Consider the following 17,878-nt stretch of genomic DNA (forward strand, 5'->3'; position numbering starts at 1 on the left):
GTCTGTACACAACCACAACGTGCATTTGGATTCTACCTTGAGTATCGATACTAATACTTCGGAACCCATGATTTTCCATCTGTCAGCCTGCTAACAGACAACGTCCGTCCGTCCGTCTCTCTACAACTTCGACTCTCCACCATTCTCCTTTTCCTTTCCCTCCTCCTGTCCACTTCCACCATCTCCTCCTTCATCTTGCTGCATCTTTGCCATCACCGGCAGCATTCCACTCGCGATGGGATCGAAGTCCGACGGCGCACATGTCGCTGGTGACGTGTATGGTCCCGTACTGTCCACCTCTGCGCTCAGCTCCTCCGCCTTCTTCTCCGTCCAAGCGACCACGTCGTGAACGACTGTTTGCACGCTGTGGACTACTTCTTCGACACTAGCTTGGACTCCGTGGACGACGTCTTCGACGATTTTGGCGGCAGAGCCAGTGCGGTTGGTGATTTGGCCTTGCTGTAGCTAGGGTGTGTGAGTATGTGTTGGACTGAGAGAAATGAAGATATGTACGTTTTCTTTGTCCATTGTTTCCTCGTTGGATAGCGTCTTGTGTCCGTCTTTCTCAGGAGTTTTGGTGGCGGCGGCCTCTAGGGCTCCGGGCCTGAGTGTTTGGGTTGCGAAGGCGTCGAGGGCTTCGGACTTCATCTTGGGGGTTGTGTTGGATGATGGTGTTTGGTTTGATGTGGGCTATCTTCCGAGGTGGAGTTGGACATTCAAGACCGGGTTCATTGTTTGTTGTGTGGCGCAGGAACGCTTCACGTGGTTTATTTGTTTGTCCGTGAGACTGTAACTGGAAGCGACGTCATAAGATAGACAGATCGACACTGACTCCAGTGGAAGAGAGGGGAAGGCGGAATCTTGCAGGTAAGGCTCTTGCATTCTCTGTTGGTTTATGACTCTATGGCCCTTCTGACTAACAAATCTTCCAGATACCACTGAGCGCAACGTACGAAAATTGTAGGAATGGGTTATCGATTCTCAGTACTCAATAATGAGAACCACAAATCGTCATCAACTAGACCTTGATGGCATACGGCAAAACTCGCCTCTTTGCGATCGCCAGTAGTCCAGTCGCGAGGGAAGCAAGAGATTCGGCGATGCAGGCACTTCGTGGACACCCCTCGCAGGCAGTGGATGAGGCGAAATCTTGTCAGAGTACATGTACATGTCTGTGCAATATCAATGGAGACGGTGCTTTCCAGGCGGCGGCCCGCATATATTGCAGTTTGAATCTATTTGGTCGCCATAGAACGCAATGCGCACGACACCGAGAAGATCTCTACCCGGTTCAAGTGGCGCATGACACGGCCCATGCCGCTCCACATACAGATCTGAAGGGTCCGATACGAACCCACGTTGTCTGACAGTTTTCTGGGATATTGCTCCCGCAGACCACAAGGCCGTTTAATATCCCAGCTTCTCAGTAAGGAACTACCCCACATTTCAGTGACTGCAGGCCCACGTGGCGAGCGATATGCGCGTCAGGAACAGTACATTACTGATTCAATCCGTTTCCGATCAGTCGCACAGTGAGACGATCTGTTTGACGGTGATGTAGTTCATTGTAATGATACTGAAGCTCTGGATCCAACGATTGGGTATTCACAAATGCCCACTCTCCGATGGCCTGGCTGGCACCCCTAGCTATCGCCTGCATGTTGCAGAGCTTACACTGGACAAAACCCTGTATATGCATAAGACATGGGTTGGAGAAGAGGACAGGGAACCTTCCATTCGTGGATCGTGCAGCAAGCAGTAAGACGCAGTCGTGTCTTGAATGGTCCAGATACACATTTGACGCAGATGCATCAGTCGTTCGATGATGATGATTTCACGTAGAGCCCTTATTGCCCAACGGCGCGTCAATGTACAGTCTCTATCAGCGACTGCTGACTTGCCGCAGAAATAAGCAAAACTCGATTGTTTCCATCCGTGCTTCCTGCAGGACCGTTCTGTAAACCGATATGAGTACATGCTCGAATTCTAAACTATCGTCCTTATTGGTCAACTAAACAACCATCTTTCTGCTTATTCGAAGACTAGACGCAATTTATCGTTAACTCGGCAAGGATTGGTATGGTCATGAAACCTGGCATTTTACTTCAGGCCTCCGCTTGACATCCCTGTCGAATATTTTGGCGCCACCGTTATTGTCGAAGCACGAATGCGGAGCACCCCATGCCGTCCCCGCATTTGTGTCCATAATCTCGCCATGGAGGTTTCCTGGCCGAAGCAAGGCTAGGAGGGGCAAATTTCAAATATCGATATATGCGCATCTCTACAAAGGGTGCGGCCGAGAACTATCTAAATATACGGTGTATACGGTAGCGTCTTGGCTCGAAAATCTTGCCCTGTTCTAGTAAGCATCAATCAATTCTGCCAAATCCTCGCACAAACAGTTATTTGTATAGGAATTATAGAGATTTCAAGCTTAAATTTAAAGCTAGCAATAACTATAGTTATCCCAAAAAGTTGTTATTGCCTCTATAATTAAGTACTTTACGTGCCAAGTCTCTGAACAATTTCATCTCAAATCGCTTCTCTATATAATCGTAGAGCTCCGGATTAAATTGCTACAATAGTTATCCTATAACCAGCCAAGATAGACCCGCGGATTTCGGCCCGACTGTTAACTAATAAGATTATGGCTTAGCATTAGTAAGTTAGTGTTTAGCGAATGTTATAAACTTTAAACTTAGAAACTATTAATTAACTTAATACTAACTTTATCTATACTTTATATCTTTACTTTACGTTTATTAACCTTATACGTTCCTAAGATAGTGCCCTATAGCTATACTAATAATAACCTTATGCCTAAAGAAGGCCCTACTATATAAAAAACGCAGCAGAAGCCTTTGCCTATACACTTTAAAGGCTGTAACAGGAATACTCTACCTAAATAGGAACTGCTTATACTTAATAACCTTAATAATAGAGGCAGCCTATAATTACCTTACTATAAAGGTAAGTAGGATTAGACTACTATTAAGTTCTTTAAGTTGTTCTATACTAACGTTAAAATTATAAAAATATGCTGCTATACTAATAAGAACGCTTATTAATAATGCTAACGTAAGCCTACTGCTAAGTACGCCTGCAGATAGTATAATATAACACCTAATAAGATATTTAGTTACCTAGCTATATAAATATATATAGGCTTATATCTAGAGCTATATATTAAAGATTACTAGCGTACTAATACGTAATTTAGAGTAGTCTACACCTATTTACGTAAGATTATAGGCTGTAATTAGTTTATATAAATTAATTATTATATCTATATTATACCTCTATATAATATTAATAACCTATTTATATATTTATTTAAATAAGTTTAGGAGTTCTTTAAGTACATCTATTGCATTAGCTAATGCTACTAGCGCCTAGGGCAATATTTAGCTGTAGATAAGAGTATAATACGCTTCTATAGGCATACTAAGAAGAAGACTACAATTAATTATAAATCTAATTTAATAGGGTATAAAACTTAGTACCTTAGAGATTCTAGGTACTAATTAAACTAGCTTTTCTATAGTTATAGTTTAAATAAAGAGGATAGGCTTTATAAAATTAACCTAGCTTATATAGCCCTTAGCTTCTACCTAATAAAAGCTCTTATACTCTACCTTATACTTAACTACCTTACTAGTAATGTTAATAAACAGCTGCTTAAGCCTAATAAGTACGTAATTTTTATAGATAACTTATTCTTATTAGTACTATTGTTTAAGAAGTTATAACGCGCTAGGATTGTAGCTGTAGGCACTATATATACAAGGAAGACTCTATACAAAATTAGTATAGGAGACCTTTCTTCTTAAGTATCTTAAGTATTATAGCTACTTCCTAAGAAGTGTAAAGCTCTATTAATAACGTTATCCTAACTGCTAAAAAAACGTAGTTAACCCTAGAAAAATACCTTACTAGCTCTAATAACGTTGCTATTACCCCTGCCTACATAATCTATACAGGAGACTTAGAGTAGTTAGGAGTATACCTAAGTAATAATTAAGTATAGTTAGGGGTAGCCTATTATTATTAGTAACCTAGCTAAAGGATTTTTAGCTAAACTTATTAACGTTTAGGCTTAGCGTAATAAACTTAAATAGGGTACTGTTTACTTTAATACATTAAGAAGTAAGAGAGTTAGGATAATAGCTTAGCGTAATAATAACGTTATACTATTTACTATAATATTTAGAGCTCTCTATAAAACTATAGTATATTAGAGAAAGAGACTAGGTAAAACTTACTCTAGCGTAGTCTAAATACGTATTAAGTTTAGAGTTATAATTTAGAAGCTTTTGCCTATCCTAGTACTAATTAATTTGTATAATAAGTATATAAACGTAATTAATTAATTTAATTAACTTTAGAGTTACTATCTACTCTAACAGATCTATTATAAAACCTAGAGACCTCTACTAACGCTCCTTCTTAATATTATACTTATAAACTTATACTACTTATTTAGGCGTACTACAGGTAAGCTTCTTTCTAAAAATAGTGCCTACTAAGGATTTCTTATTAATCTTATAGTTTAACTTAAGTCTCTATTAAAGTAATAAATACTTTTTTAAAAATAACAGTAAATTTAAGCTATTTACGTATCTATTTTTTATAAACTTATTAAACTTTATATAAGATAGAAGTATTAAGCCTATATAATTTACGTTAGAATTAGCTCCTAAGCTACCTATAGAGCGCCTTTAGAAGTTATTTTAAGCTTAAATCTTAACTTAATTTAGAATAAGAGATTGCAGAAGACAGTTTATAGGTGTTTATAGTATAATAAAATAATTTACTATTACTGCTAGTCTCTCTATATAAATAAGAAGCAGCTTAAATCTTAGCTTTTAGGTAGTAACACGCGCGCGTAGCGTAGGCTAGCGCAGTAGTTACTCTAAATATAAAACTATTTTAACTTTAATTTATTCTATTAATGTGTATTAAAAAATATTAAAGTTTAAACCTATATATATAAATTTTAGTGTAGAGCTTTAATTTTAAAGTTCTTAAGATGTAGCGCTATAACGCGATTCTATTAGCCAAAATCCGCGGGTCTATCTTGGCTGGTTATAGGATACCTAACGCTTAGCTTTAAGCTTAGCCTCCTTTAACGCGCTGTTTACGTTATAGTAAGTTAAGAAACCTTTAAGCCTCCTAAAACAGCGCTTAATTAGGTATAAATTAGGTAACTAAGGTAGGTATAGAGTAAATTAGATATTAGCTTCTTTAATAGAAGTAGTAAGGTACTGTTAAGCAGTGTAGTATAAACTAATGTTATCTTTAATAAAGAATATAAAACACCTAGGATTTTCCTTACGCACTATTTTGTAGTACTTAATTAGGTAGTTCTTAAAGATATTTTTAGCGTACTAAATAGCGTTTATTTCCTTCTGCTGCTTATAGGAGTAAAGCTTAGCTTTAAAGACTGCCTTAGGCTTCTTATAATTATAAAAGCTAGCTCTATAAGCTTGTTTAAGTCCCTTGGTAGTAAGAGCTGCGTTGTACTTGTTAATTTCTTTATTAATTGCTTAAAGTTTGGAGTACTCCTAGGTGCCTAGTTTAAGCGCGCGCTGTTGCTAGCAGCCTGCGTAGAGGCCTGCGGTTTAATTCTTCTTGTTAACGCTTTGCTTAATCCGTTCTTGCTCCTTTTTATTAGGTAAAGTCCAAATAACGCATAGGCAACGCAGTAAGCAGTGTACATATGTAGAGGTGGCAGCGCAGATTATAAGCTTAAAATATAGCTTAACGACAGGTAGAGCGTGCTCATTAGTATTGATCTCGCGGCCCTTAGGGCATAAAAATCTCTGTTTGCCGCCTAAGTAATTAACACCGCCAAAGGCCTTCGAGGTCTCATCGTAGGAGACAAATACAACCTTATGCAAGAGGTTGTGTATAGCCCACATCCACAACAGCCACGACGCGTACCGACGTCGCAGCTCCTTGTCGCCATCATCGAGCGCTGTTTTCTTCGGCCGAACGCGTCGAACGATCTCATAATCGTGCTCATCATCACAGTAATCGTGGGCGACGCGCTCTACTGTAGAGCGCGCCAGCGAGCTGAAACCGAGCTCCTGCAACGCTAGGGCAGCTGCTATATGAGTCTTCTCGTGTAGGTAGTCTATAATCGCTGTTCTGATCTTTTTGGAGGCCTCGGAGCCATTAGAAACGTAAGGCTGCCTGCCTCCATAATCACGGTAATCACAGTGATCAGGTATAGTTTAGAGGAGTTGTGTGAGATCGGTGGGGTCGTCAACGCGTTCATGAGCTCGTTTGAGAACGTTGGAAGCTGTGCCCGCTGAGATAGGCAAAACATCAGAAATCTCTGTAAATCTGAAGTCAGCAACTGCGCGTAATGCAATAATAGCTCCCTAGACTGCAGGGGAAGCATCAGGAGCGTTTTTATTATTCGGCATGGCTGTGTGGAGTAAAAAATCAAGGTTAACGTTGAGTTACTGTAGCAAAGATCGCGATAGTATGGCGAAGTTGTTGGGTGGCGATTGAAACGAGAGCGATTGATTGGCTCTCTAAGCGAGACACTAAGCTACATTGAGCGGGCGGTAAGACACCGTATACACCGTATATTTAGATAGTTCTCGGCCGCACCCTTTGTATCTCCCGTCTCAGATTCTTCCCGCTTGCCGTTCAAAGCATTCTTCTCACCAGTGATATACATCTCACTCCACCTGCCACATTTGCTATTTGTATGTTGTACCCAGATCGTGGCTGCCCGTGCCGCATCATCTTGAGTGTAGCCTGCTCCAGCCGCTCTCTGTACGTCCACCAATCATGACGGGAATTACACCTTCACCAGACGTTAGTCCTGTGTCAGCAGCAACTACCAATGGACATTTCCCGCGAGATTCGTTTTCCCTCGGCCTTTCAACATTGTCGGACACAAGTTCTTTCGCTCTTAAATCCGCCCTGAGGTCTCCACATCTCCTCGAATCTCCAAATGGGTACTTTTCTGGCAGCAACGGTTTGAGTAATCCGTTCAAGAAGCGACGCAATATGTCTCAGTCATCCGGCACGGATCGTGAGATGTCAAACGACACGCCACCTTCTCAGGCAAATGACATGACGCCTACGAGCAAGAGCGCCAATGGGCTCAACAGTGACTCAAGACCCCTCACGAAGAAACGTCACAGTACCGACGTTCTAGACTATCCACGACGGCGCGCAACTATTGCGGTACTGCAACAGTCCTAGCATACGTATTTTGGTCTCATACTGACCGTTTTGCAGTGCGAGATATGTCGATCTAGAAAATCTCGCTGTGACGGGGCAAGGCCAAAATGCAGGCTGTGCACGGAGCTGAATGCAGAATGCGTATACAGAGAGCCAGGAATCAAGCTGGATGCTGGCGATAAGCTGATCTTGGAGCATCTGAACCGCATCGAAGGCCTTCTCCAGTCCAGTCTGACCCATGGCTTCTCATTGTCAACACACTCGCCCACTACGAGTAATTCGACAAGTGAGGACTTCTTGGCTCGCAGCATCGGCAACATGCCCCTTCTGGGAGTGGTCCAGCCAATCAACGGAATTGGTACATGGACCAGCGGCCCTTCGAACATCTCTACCATGCCTAAGACACACAACACAGCGGCTCTAAACCTTTTGTCGTCGCCCATGATTCGAGAATTGGTGTCTCGTCCTTACGATCCAAAGATTCTTCTCCAACTCGAGATGACTCGTGAATCGATAAGCCTCACCACTACAAGGGGCTTAGACTTGTCGAACACTGGGACCTATGTCCAAGCCTACTTTGACCGAGTGAACGTATTCTATGCATGCGTCAACCCGTACACATGGAGTACCTACTACCAGACTGCGCTTGCCCATGGTTTTCGAGATGGTCCGGAAAGCTGCATCGTTCTCTTAGTGCTCGCTTTAGGTCATGCTGGAAGCACCGGAAGCATCACGCAACATAACTGTGAAAAAGATCCTCCAGGACTAGCCTACTTCGCTGCAGCATGGTCACTCCTTCCAAGTGTGATGACGAGGAACAACATGGTAGCTGCACAGTGTCAGATCTTAGCTGCAGCATACTTTGTCTATCTTGTTCGTCCTGTCGAAGCGTGGAATGTCTTGTCAGGCGCCAGTATGAAGCTTCAATTGCTTTTGAGCGCGCCAGGAAGAGTATCGCCAGCAGAAGAGGAGTTAGGAAAGAGAGTTTACTGGAATGCGGTAATGATCGAGAGGTAAGCAACTTGCGGTCATACCAATCGTAATTCTACTGACAAAAGTGTGCAGTGACCTTCTTGCGGAACTTGACCTTCCCCACTCAGGTATCGCGCAATTCGAGGAAGGTTTCTCATTGCCAACTGGATTCGAGGACCTAGGGACGGAAGCGGTTGGTCGAGATGAACTGTGGTACTTTCTCGCAGAGATCGCTCTTCGAAGACTCCTCAATCGCGTCAGCTCTATGCTCTACATCCGGACGACGCCATACTCCAAAGGGCCTGCTGCTACATCCATCGCTCAGCTCGACCCACTAGTAGTCGAATTGGACTATCAACTGAACCAATGGTATGCAGGACTTCCGCCAGCGATGCAATTTCCGCTCGACAGAGTGCCTTTACAGAACCCTGTCCAAACCGTTCTGAGACTGCGGTACTTTGCATGCCGCACAATCATCTTCCGACCATATGTGCTCCTGGTTCTGCAAGACGAAAGTTTAGCAATGGACCCTGGTGTGCAGGACAACTGCCACAAATGCTTGGAAGCATGCGTGCGCCAGCTGGAATACATTAGCGCGCACCACGCAGGACATTTGCCATACTTGTTCCAGGGTGCTCTCTCGTAAGTTTGATCCGCTGGTCCGAACAGAACTATTCTAACACGTCATCAGTATAATCTCACAAACCTTGCTCATAATGGGCGCAACCATGACCGCCTCGCTATCACAGCTACTCCCTCCGCCCGCTACTATGGACGACATTATCAATAACGTCGTCCTCGAAATGGAACGCTATGCCCATCTCGCGCCGAGCTTGCTCCTTTCGGCCGAGATCATTCGAGAAGCTGAGGGGAAACGACAGATGTGGCTGCGTACTGCTGGGTTGAAATTTGAGCCTTGAACAGAAATGCCGACGACAATCCCCACTCCGTAACTAAATCTGGAAGCAGATCCTACCATACACTTGCTACCCTACTAAACCAAATGGCATGATGATAAATGGTATTCATATGGCCTTAAGGAACCTTGCTTGTATCTATCCCATTGTGGAAACCTCTATCTCCCTTGGATCCACGAAAAGTCACCACGTGCGACGAGAATGGACACTTGGGCGATACACAGATCCTTTGATAAATCCGTTTTCGGGATATAGCCTGGGCTCTAGTCAGGTCTGCAGGTTGCGGATTCTCGGTGTGCTACACGTACGGATCAGCGGAGTTGAGTGACGAACAGCATAAGATAAGACTTGGGTAGTATCCACATCAGACGAGCGACGTTTACCGAGTTCACACCTAGACCTCGACTATCTCCAAATCGCAGGCGAATCCAACCATCGAAACAAACTGGGTCTAGACAATGAAAAGGAGTATCCACATGGACAAAGCCAGAAGGGTTTGCAGATCTCATGGCAAAAAGCACTTGGAGTAAGCCCTACGCAGCTCTTAGCATAGAGTAAGAGAGGGTCTTTGTATATTAACAGCATGTACCACATATGAGCCTCGACGCGCGAGACGGTAGACATACGCGCAGACGCACTGTATGAGTTTCAATCACATTGAAGATCTTCAACTCTACCTCTTACAGCATTGTATGCAACGTGGTCGTTCAAACCCTCGCTTCGACGATGTATGCTCTTGACGCATGACCTTCCCAAAGCAGGCCATACGCCCGGCCTTGCCCTGGTCTGCTGCACCCCGCAAACTCGAGTTTACCCGGATCCACATGCTGACATTCTTGGTATATTGATCGCATGCAAGGATGTCCTCGTGGCAGCGGTGACAAAGAGTAGAGTGGTGCCGAACCGAGACGGAGAGGATAAGTCCGTGTGTTTGAAGTAAGGAGTTTGTGTATGTGTGCAAGAAGCACTTGGAGAATAATAGACGATATTACACATATACTGATCGTCCACCCCACCACACCATTGCGGACTAAATCGGCATGCCCCCTGTATATATCAAAACATCTCCACACTCGTTTGGGCAACTACTGCATCATTGGGTCCACTGACTGAGGTGAGGAAAGTATTTCGAATTCGATGAGATGGGAGTTGCATCTGGAAATTTGCTGCAGCATCACGTCTTGGGGGTAGTGTGTGGCTGGCCATGATGTCCGATGCTACGGATGTACGTGGCATATATGGGCAGATGACAGGCGAATTGAACACTATGCTTGTGAGAGCGTGATAGCCTAGTAAGCTGATAAAAAGAACCAATCAATTGAAGACTGGCGCTGTTGTGCCTACTTTTATGTCCATACTTGTTGCATTCTGCGAGATGGTCTTGCAGGACATAGGCTTTGTAGGGTGTTTGAGAATTGCCGTTTGTAGACAAAAAGGAAATTTTTAAAACCGTGACACTGGATTTGGAAGAACTGGTTGACTGTTCAGGGAGTAGATCTACATGACCAGTGCTAAGTAAAATAACAGGTCAATCGAGTAGAGAGATCATGATAAGATTCGAGACGGCTCTTGAGATACGCATTGGAGTTGACAAATAGAGCATGGCTACTCTCGAACGTATGTTATATACTGAGCAACGCCGATGAATGTCATCCTCTCAGGACCCGAGACGGAAGAGTATTCCCATATTCGTTACGTAAAGTAAAACGACGCCCAAAAGGGGTTTATTTCGCAGAATCCCAGAGTCGGAGTTGACTCCTGGTTAGACTGTTGTCCACAACTACCTGGAAATAATGCGGAAACTTGAAGTCTATGGCTCTACGACTAGAGCAACCTAGTTCGAGAGATCGTTTGGTACTGGATCGTAGGGATCGTGGCACCACGCCAAGGCAGATATAACATGATGCGTGTAGGTAATCCAACAGTACTTAGCCGAGAGACTTGGGAGTATATATTCGAGAATAAAATGCGATATCGTGTGTCGGAAGCCGGATAGAGAAGCCGACCACGCGCTATGTGAACCACATCAGTGCTTGTACCTAGCAACCACCTTTCTTCGCTTCTCGAACGCATCGCCCGCTGCCGATCCACTACCGCGGGGTCCATCCTCAATCGGCCGCTTCCTGCTCTTCTCCAGGGTTCCCTTGGAACCACCTTTCTTTTGCGTCAGCCGCTCAATGCGGTCAATGCCAGCACTCAAGCCTCGCCATTCTTCGCCACCAAAACCTCCATCTCGTCGTCCTCGCTCCTTGGTCTGGTCCTTCTTGCTCTTTGGGGCTAAACGAGTGAAGTTGGATTCTTCGTACTCTCTCCTTTCATTCTCCTCTCTTCGCTCCTTCTCTGACTTGGTACGACGACCGCCGTCCATGATGGTACTTCCAATGCTAGGTTCTGCGATTGGCGCAGTCGAAAGCTCTGTTGCAATGAATTCATCCAAGGTAGCTGACTTGCCAGGTCTTCGCTCTCTTCGTTCTTCCCGGCCTTCGGTTGTTGGCATCGACATTGGCGTAATCTTGGGTGGCCTATAGATGCCATCTTTCGCGGATTCCTTGGTCCTCGCTTCCGCACCATCCAACTTCACACGTGCAAGCGCCGCGCTATTGGGTCCAAATGTCATCTCATCTTCATCGTCCTCTGTCTGCGCAGAAGCTGCTGATTCAGCATCGCTGTTATCAGACTCTGCACCACCTTGAGTTTTTCGTGACTTCGGCTTCGCGGCTGCTTGGTTGGTTCTCCGCATGGCGTCATCCGCGGTTCGGATGATCTTATCGATTTGATATTTCAGGCGGTTTTCCAGAGGTCGCACACCCTTCTCCAGGTACACACGTAACTCAACTAGCTTCTGAACAACTTCATCTTGAGGATGGAGGTCCTGCACTTTTGGGTCGCCATTCGTAGACGAACGAGCCCTCAATTTCAACAGGATGAGAAACACGAGGTTCTGGAGGTATGAGAGCAACAGCTCGTTCTTGACATCCAGCAAAGAGATGCCTTCTTTCGGTGGCAGGATGTCGTCCTTTGGGAGAGCTTCCGTAGCGGACTGAATAGACGAGGTGAGTGTCGCGAGAAGCGACTGCAGAGAGTTGTCGACAGCCATTTTTCTGAGCTAGAGTTGCGTTGTTGCTCAACGCTTGGTTTCGAGGTTGAAGATTCGGAACTCAAGAAATTTCCTTAGTCCGACGCTAGCGAGCGCGCCCTAGCGCGTCTTTGGACCGCGCATCGTCTGTGCGTTCTCTCCCGCCGCCACTCCATCTTCTGGCAAACTTTAAACAACTTGTTGTTTCCATAGTGGTCGTCTGCGATGTCTTCTGTTTCGTCAATGGGACATGCTTCACAACTGATCAAGGGTTTTCAGGCTATCAACAGCGCGTATCAGCCGTGTCGCTCGACAACGCAATCCAGGAATACCATTCATAGATGAGAGTTTAGTAACGGATGACCCCAAAATATCTGATATATAACGACGCCATCCCAAAAGAAAAAGAACACGGGCTTGCTTCGTGATGAGTTGAAGTAATCCAAAGCAAATTGAAGAGAATTACTACTAATTCTTCATGAAGACTACAGCAGTGGAATTCAACGTGTGGAGGTTATATATCCTCTTTCTTTTGTCTCATGACTGCTCCCTCCAGCAGACATGGATCTCCACATGCAATCTATAATTCATCGAAATTCATACCTCTCTTCGTGCCTAAGCGAATCGTCACTGGCTACTCTGTTCTGTTCGTATTTCAATCGCTCTGGCTTTTCCTCTGTCTGCTCGGCGTGGCAATCGCATTGCCAAAGATATTTAGCTGTACAGGGTGAGAGTGTTGAAACGAACATATTGCAAGCAACGCGCTGCAAGAGTGATACATCAATTTTGCATGTTGAATCAAGAAATTTGGTACGGTGTTCGTACCATCACGTTGTTGTCATCAATATGGCAGAAACTCGATCTAATCCACTGCCAATCCAGCCGACAGCCCACTCTACCAGAACCCAGATCTCTTCCAGGACCTCTACGTTCTCAAATGCGTCACTACAGTGGTTTTCACTTCGGGCGATCGTAGCATCGTGAGCAACTTCTCACTCTCGCTCGAACACGGGCTCTAAGATGTATCCTTGTGAATGGCTGGTCTGACAGCTTATGGGCCGAGCTGGCTCAATACTACTGCACAGCTAAGAAAAATCATGTGCTACTCCGCTCACACAAAAGCATGCCAAACATCCAAATCCTATATCTTCGCCTTCCAGACAGCGCCCCCAATGGGTAAGGGTACGACGTGAATAATAGGGAGCCACTGACGAAACTGTGCCGTAGAGAGATCGACACCACTGCTGCAACCGATGGAAGTCCCCATATTTCACGAGAGGATGGCGAATGATATCTGGGTGTTGAACCACAAGGCAAGAGTTCCAGATGAACGCAACACGGCTAACGATCAGGTTGACCACGTCAAGTCTGTCAAAGTCGCCGTGGATGTCATGAAGTACGAGAAGATTAAGGCGAGGCTGCAGGGGTGACTCCGTCTTGAGCGCTGGATCTGCGAATGTCGGATTGACACCTGACAGGTATGGTATACGTCCAGTTTTGTGCGAATGTATTAACCGAATTTGAACTCGTCGCACATTGATTTTGAGAGGAAGGCCGATGCCTTCCTCAAGTATGATGAAAACGGCTGGCATGTGGTAGGTGGGCTCGCCTTATGTCTGGGCTCTCCTGATCTTGGAGGGTCAGAGCTATGACAGGTGCTTGGGCCGACTCGATGGGAAGGGAGCCCAGATAGCCGCCGGTGACGATGTCGAGCATGTTGCTGGTGGCTGAAGCGCGAGTACTATGTCTCTTGATTTGCTAGTCGCCGCACACGTGTCAGATGGAATATCAGTGACTACAGGATATGTTGTCATTGGCTATACACGCATGATATTGTGCGTAGTCTAATTCCAGTGCAAGGATTCAAAGACTGGTGTCAATCCCAACCATTGCCATAATGATCGATGTACAGGTAATGAAGAAAGATATGCCAGATCGGTCGATGCCGTTCAAACCACCCAAAAAACGCCAATTCCCTTATGCGATGATCGCTAAACCACTAACCATATCTCACTATGCCGCTCGCTCTCCCCATCCCTTCTTCCGCATTCCGTCAAACTCGTGCTTCTCGATGCGCTTTGCGCTCACGGACTCCCTGTCTGGTGCTTCCCACGTGTCAGTATCGCTATTGACTTGGGTTGCAGAAGATTTCCCAGTCGACTCTGCATTGTCAAAGCCCCAAGCGGGTGCGGCTGTGAGAATGTGTTAGCGTTGTGTGTACTTATCGAAACCCTTTTGACTTACCAGGAGCTGTTGGGCTGCGAACAAGACCGGTCCTCTCCATCGTAGATCCTGGAGGAGTAGTGATGCGTGTGCCGACGTTGGACGCGGACATGGAGGGAGTCACCGAGCAGACTTCCGATATGACCGACTGCTGCTCCTCCACCTCTTCCTCCTCCCACAAGCGCTGCTTGGCCATGGCAGCTAGTAGCTTGGGATCCATCGCGTTCTCGACAGGTGTGGAAACTGTACGCTTCGGTCCTACTGAGGGACGCAGATTAGGCCTCCCTTGCCCTATCTTGATCTGTTCATACGGCCCCGGCTGCGATAGAATATCGGGACCGATTTGACCTCCTAGACGGGCTGCAGGAGCGGGTTCTCGTCGGACGTGGGTTGCCGTCGGACTTGTTGGAGCCTGTGGCTCTTGAGTTGGTAGGATGGGTTGGCGACGATTGCCTATTGTGTAGTGTCCGATGGTCTGGTCTCCTACTGGTGGGCAAGTGAAGTCTTTTGAGGGTGTTCGCTGAGGAGGCGCTGGCTTGTGAGCTGAGGCTCTCCTGGCTGGCGGGGGCGGAGGCATCGGAACAGATAACGATGGGGCAGCCCTTGTTGAAGGTACCGAAGGTACTGAAGATGCTGAAGATGCCGAACGTGTGGAGGGTGTTGAAGGTGCTCGGGGTGGGGGCGGAGGCATAGGAATAGCACCAGATGGCCGTGGAGCAGCAGGTGCTGGAGGTGAGGACGGAGAAGATGGCACCGCAGTCGCTGTGTGAGTTACCGTCTTGGTCAGTGTAAACTCCCATGTACGCCCATCCTTGTCTGTGGCCTTGCCAGTCTTGACAAAGCCGTTTTCATCGTTCGCAAATGGTCCTTGTTCGAAATCGGACATCATCGAGTTCCGCATAGCGATTATCATGTCTTCCTCCTCCTGTCTAGCGCGTTGCGCCGCCTCCAAAGACATTCTCGTGGCGTACTCGATGTCTGACTCTTCCTTCTGTTGAACCATACGGTCATATTCCTCCTTGGACTGTTTCGAAACTCGCTGGAATCCTACTTCCAACTGTTTCTCTTTCTTCCTTTCGTCGGCAAGACTTAGTTCGCGAGCTCTTTTCACTTGCTCGAGATGCCTGCGTTCGGAATCCTCTCGGGATTCTCGTATTGCACGCTCTTCTTGCCTGCGTTCAGCATCCTCTCGGGACTCTCGTATTGCACGTTCTTCATGTGCTCTGAGAATCTTCTCCCTTTCCATGACGTCGGTAAGGCTGTCTTTGCGGGACCTTTCTTCTTCGCGCTTCTTGGCCAGTCCTTCTTTATGGAGACAGTTGTCGCACATACCACACTTGTCCACGTTCAGGATCCTGAGATGTCGACGATTGGCTGGGTCGGTAGGATCACAGGCGACACCGGTCTGTGCGAATTGTAGGCAGTCCACGGTATATGCTTTGTCGTCGACCTTGTGTCCGCACTCGAGATGTATGAAAGTATAATTGCACATGATGAATGATAGAAATGGCGAAGACTGATGTTTCTCAAAAGTTGGTATGAAAGACGTGCTATTTAGCGAAAGTGCGGGTATCTCTATGGCTCTTGAAACCCACCGCTACTTATACGTGTGCCACGTTGTTCATGTTAGCGAATTAGTGAAGCGAGATATGCGTGCCACGCTGTGCTTGCCAGCAAACAAATGGACCGAATGCAGGTGACTGGCTGTTCGATGGCCTTGGAATTTGACCCCATGTGCGGCTGCAGCGGGTAGGAATGCACAGGTGTGGAGAATGGAGTGATGCTGTGAATGGCTTGTACGTGACAGAGTTGGCGTCACGGAAGCCACTGCCACATCCGCTTTTACATACTTATGCGTTTACTTATGTCGAATAGACGTCTTCTTCACAGGTATATTTGGACGCACAATTCGATGACTAAATTTGTGCATGCCGTGGGCGTGAGGAAGTCCTGACTCAGCATTGGGGTTGGAGAGGATTGCGTGCCAGATCAGCATGCTGCGGTGTCGTGGCATGATGTACGTGCCACCTATTGAAGGGACGGTCTGCCCTCGTTGCTGGCACGACATGACGCTGAGACGCAGAAGAGGGAGGTCCAGGTCCAAGTGTTGGGGGATTAGATCGCCTGTTGCGTGATTGGTCAGACTTTTAGGGACCTTGGCGTCCCGGGCGAGCTCGTCGTTGACATCTTCGACGACGTTATCGCCTCCAACCCGTACTGCCGCCCACCATGTCGTCGAAACTGGTACCGTTTGTGTTCCGCAGCGTCCCCCGGGCCTCGCGACAGTTCCAGCAGACTCAATGGCGGGCGTTCAGCGTCACGCGACCCTCGCGGAGTGACAGCCTCAATGTCGTATGTCATTTTGCGCCTTTGACGCCCCCCCAATTGCGTCGCTGATGTGGCCTGCAGCACCGCAACACCTCCGTGAACAACCCCTCGATACCGTTCAAGTTCACACCGCAAAATGAGGAGCTCATCGAGGAAGTCCTCTCCCGGTACCCCTCGCAGTACAAGAAGGCGGCTGTCATGCCACTTCTCGACCTCGGACAGCGACAGCACGGCTTTTGCAGCATCAGTGTCATGAACGAGGTAGCGAAACTCCTTGAAATGCCACCAATGCGCGTGTACGAGGTTGCGACTTTCTACACTATGTACAACCGCACTCCGGTTGGCAAGTTCCATGTTCAAGTCTGCACAACAGTGAGTTATGCCACTATGGGAGGGTAGGCGCGGTAGCTGATGCCAAACAGACCCCCTGCATGCTTTGCAACAGCGACTCGGTCATGAAGGCTTGTGAGGACACTTTGGGCATCCACCACGGCCAAACTACCAAGGATGGCCTCTTCACCATGACCGAAGTCGAGTGCCTCGGCGCATGCGCGAACGCACCCATGGTCCAGATCAATGACGACTACTACGAGGATCTCACATACGACACCACCGTCTCGTTGCTCAAGGCTTTGAAGCACGCCTCAGAGGCTACCGGCGCGCAACCCGGAGGCGTGGGCCTTGCTAGCGATTCTGGAAAGAGTGCTCTAACAGGGGAGGGCGCCAAGGGTGGAGATGCAATCAACAGCCAGGGACGAGCATATGAGGCTGGTGGCGTAAAATTGCCATCGCCAGGTCCGTTGAGCGGAAGGAAGAGCTGCGAGCCAGCTGGTGGTCTGACTTGCCTAACAAGTGAGCCGTGGGGGAATGAGACTCTGAGGAAGGACGGCGCTCTTTGAGCTTGTAAATATGTGCATGTCCGTCTCCTTCGTCCCAGTCCATCCAAAGATGGCTGATAGTCTCCAGCGCTGTGTAGACTACCTCCAATACCATTTTCTCTGCAAAGAGAGTTTTTCTCCGTTACTTGCATTTTGTTCGACGTTCAACAGATATGCACCATTTCCATGCATATTATCAACATCTGAGGTACTTTGCCATTGAAATATCTATCGCGTGTACCTTTGTCTTCGGGATCAACATGCTGTGATTGCAAACCCCA

The 17,878-nt window shown here is 46.8% G+C and overlaps 6 protein-coding genes across 6 annotated transcripts; 2 read left to right on the forward strand and 4 right to left on the reverse strand.

Annotated features, from left to right (window-relative positions):
* Positions 1-120: 120 nt before the first annotated feature.
* On the reverse strand, positions 121-648 carry P153DRAFT_352507 (uncharacterized protein; the record flags this gene model as incomplete). Its single annotated transcript, XM_033666384.1, has 2 exons — positions 121-465; positions 514-648. 2 exons carry the CDS (start codon positions 646-648, stop codon positions 121-123), a joined length of 480 nt encoding a protein of 159 aa, XP_033528907.1.
* Positions 649-6,804: 6,156 nt separating this feature from the next.
* Positions 6,805-9,095, forward strand: P153DRAFT_279787 (uncharacterized protein; the record flags this gene model as incomplete). Its single annotated transcript, XM_033663037.1, has 4 exons — positions 6,805-7,206; positions 7,261-8,216; positions 8,269-8,817; positions 8,867-9,095. The coding sequence occupies 4 exons, from the start codon at positions 6,805-6,807 to the stop codon at positions 9,093-9,095; spliced, it is 2,136 nt and encodes a 711-aa protein (XP_033528908.1).
* Positions 9,096-10,723: 1,628 nt separating this feature from the next.
* On the reverse strand, positions 10,724-12,226 carry P153DRAFT_3556 (uncharacterized protein). The gene has a single exon (XM_033666581.1). The coding sequence runs from the start codon at positions 12,187-12,189 to the stop codon at positions 11,119-11,121; it is 1,071 nt and encodes a 356-aa protein (XP_033528909.1). The 5' UTR covers positions 12,190-12,226; the 3' UTR covers positions 10,724-11,118.
* A 709-nt stretch (positions 12,227-12,935) lies between these two features.
* P153DRAFT_3580 (uncharacterized protein) lies at positions 12,936-13,868 on the reverse strand. Its single transcript, XM_033666764.1, has one exon. The coding sequence runs from the start codon at positions 13,758-13,760 to the stop codon at positions 13,254-13,256; it is 507 nt and encodes a 168-aa protein (XP_033528910.1). The 5' UTR covers positions 13,761-13,868; the 3' UTR covers positions 12,936-13,253.
* A 255-nt stretch (positions 13,869-14,123) lies between these two features.
* P153DRAFT_3583 (uncharacterized protein) lies at positions 14,124-16,066 on the reverse strand. The gene is made up of 2 exons (XM_033666786.1): positions 14,413-16,066; positions 14,124-14,360 (listed from the first exon to the last, which is right to left on the reverse strand). The coding sequence occupies exons 1-2, from the start codon at positions 15,881-15,883 to the stop codon at positions 14,182-14,184; spliced, it is 1,650 nt and encodes a 549-aa protein (XP_033528911.1). The 5' UTR covers positions 15,884-16,066; the 3' UTR covers positions 14,124-14,181.
* Positions 16,067-16,620: 554 nt separating this feature from the next.
* Positions 16,621-17,832, forward strand: P153DRAFT_328920 (uncharacterized protein; the record flags this gene model as incomplete). Its single annotated transcript, XM_033665369.1, has 4 exons — positions 16,621-16,743; positions 16,801-17,091; positions 17,142-17,636; positions 17,686-17,832. The coding sequence occupies 3 exons, from the start codon at positions 16,621-16,623 to the stop codon at positions 17,616-17,618; spliced, it is 891 nt and encodes a 296-aa protein (XP_033528912.1). The 3' UTR covers positions 17,619-17,636; positions 17,686-17,832.
* Positions 17,833-17,878: the final 46 nt, after the last annotated feature.

The sequence above is a fragment of the Dothidotthia symphoricarpi genome (assembly GCF_010015815.1).
Source record: "Dothidotthia symphoricarpi CBS 119687 unplaced genomic scaffold P153scaffold_1, whole genome shotgun sequence".
NCBI lineage: Eukaryota > Fungi > Ascomycota > Dothideomycetes > Pleosporales > Dothidotthiaceae > Dothidotthia > Dothidotthia symphoricarpi.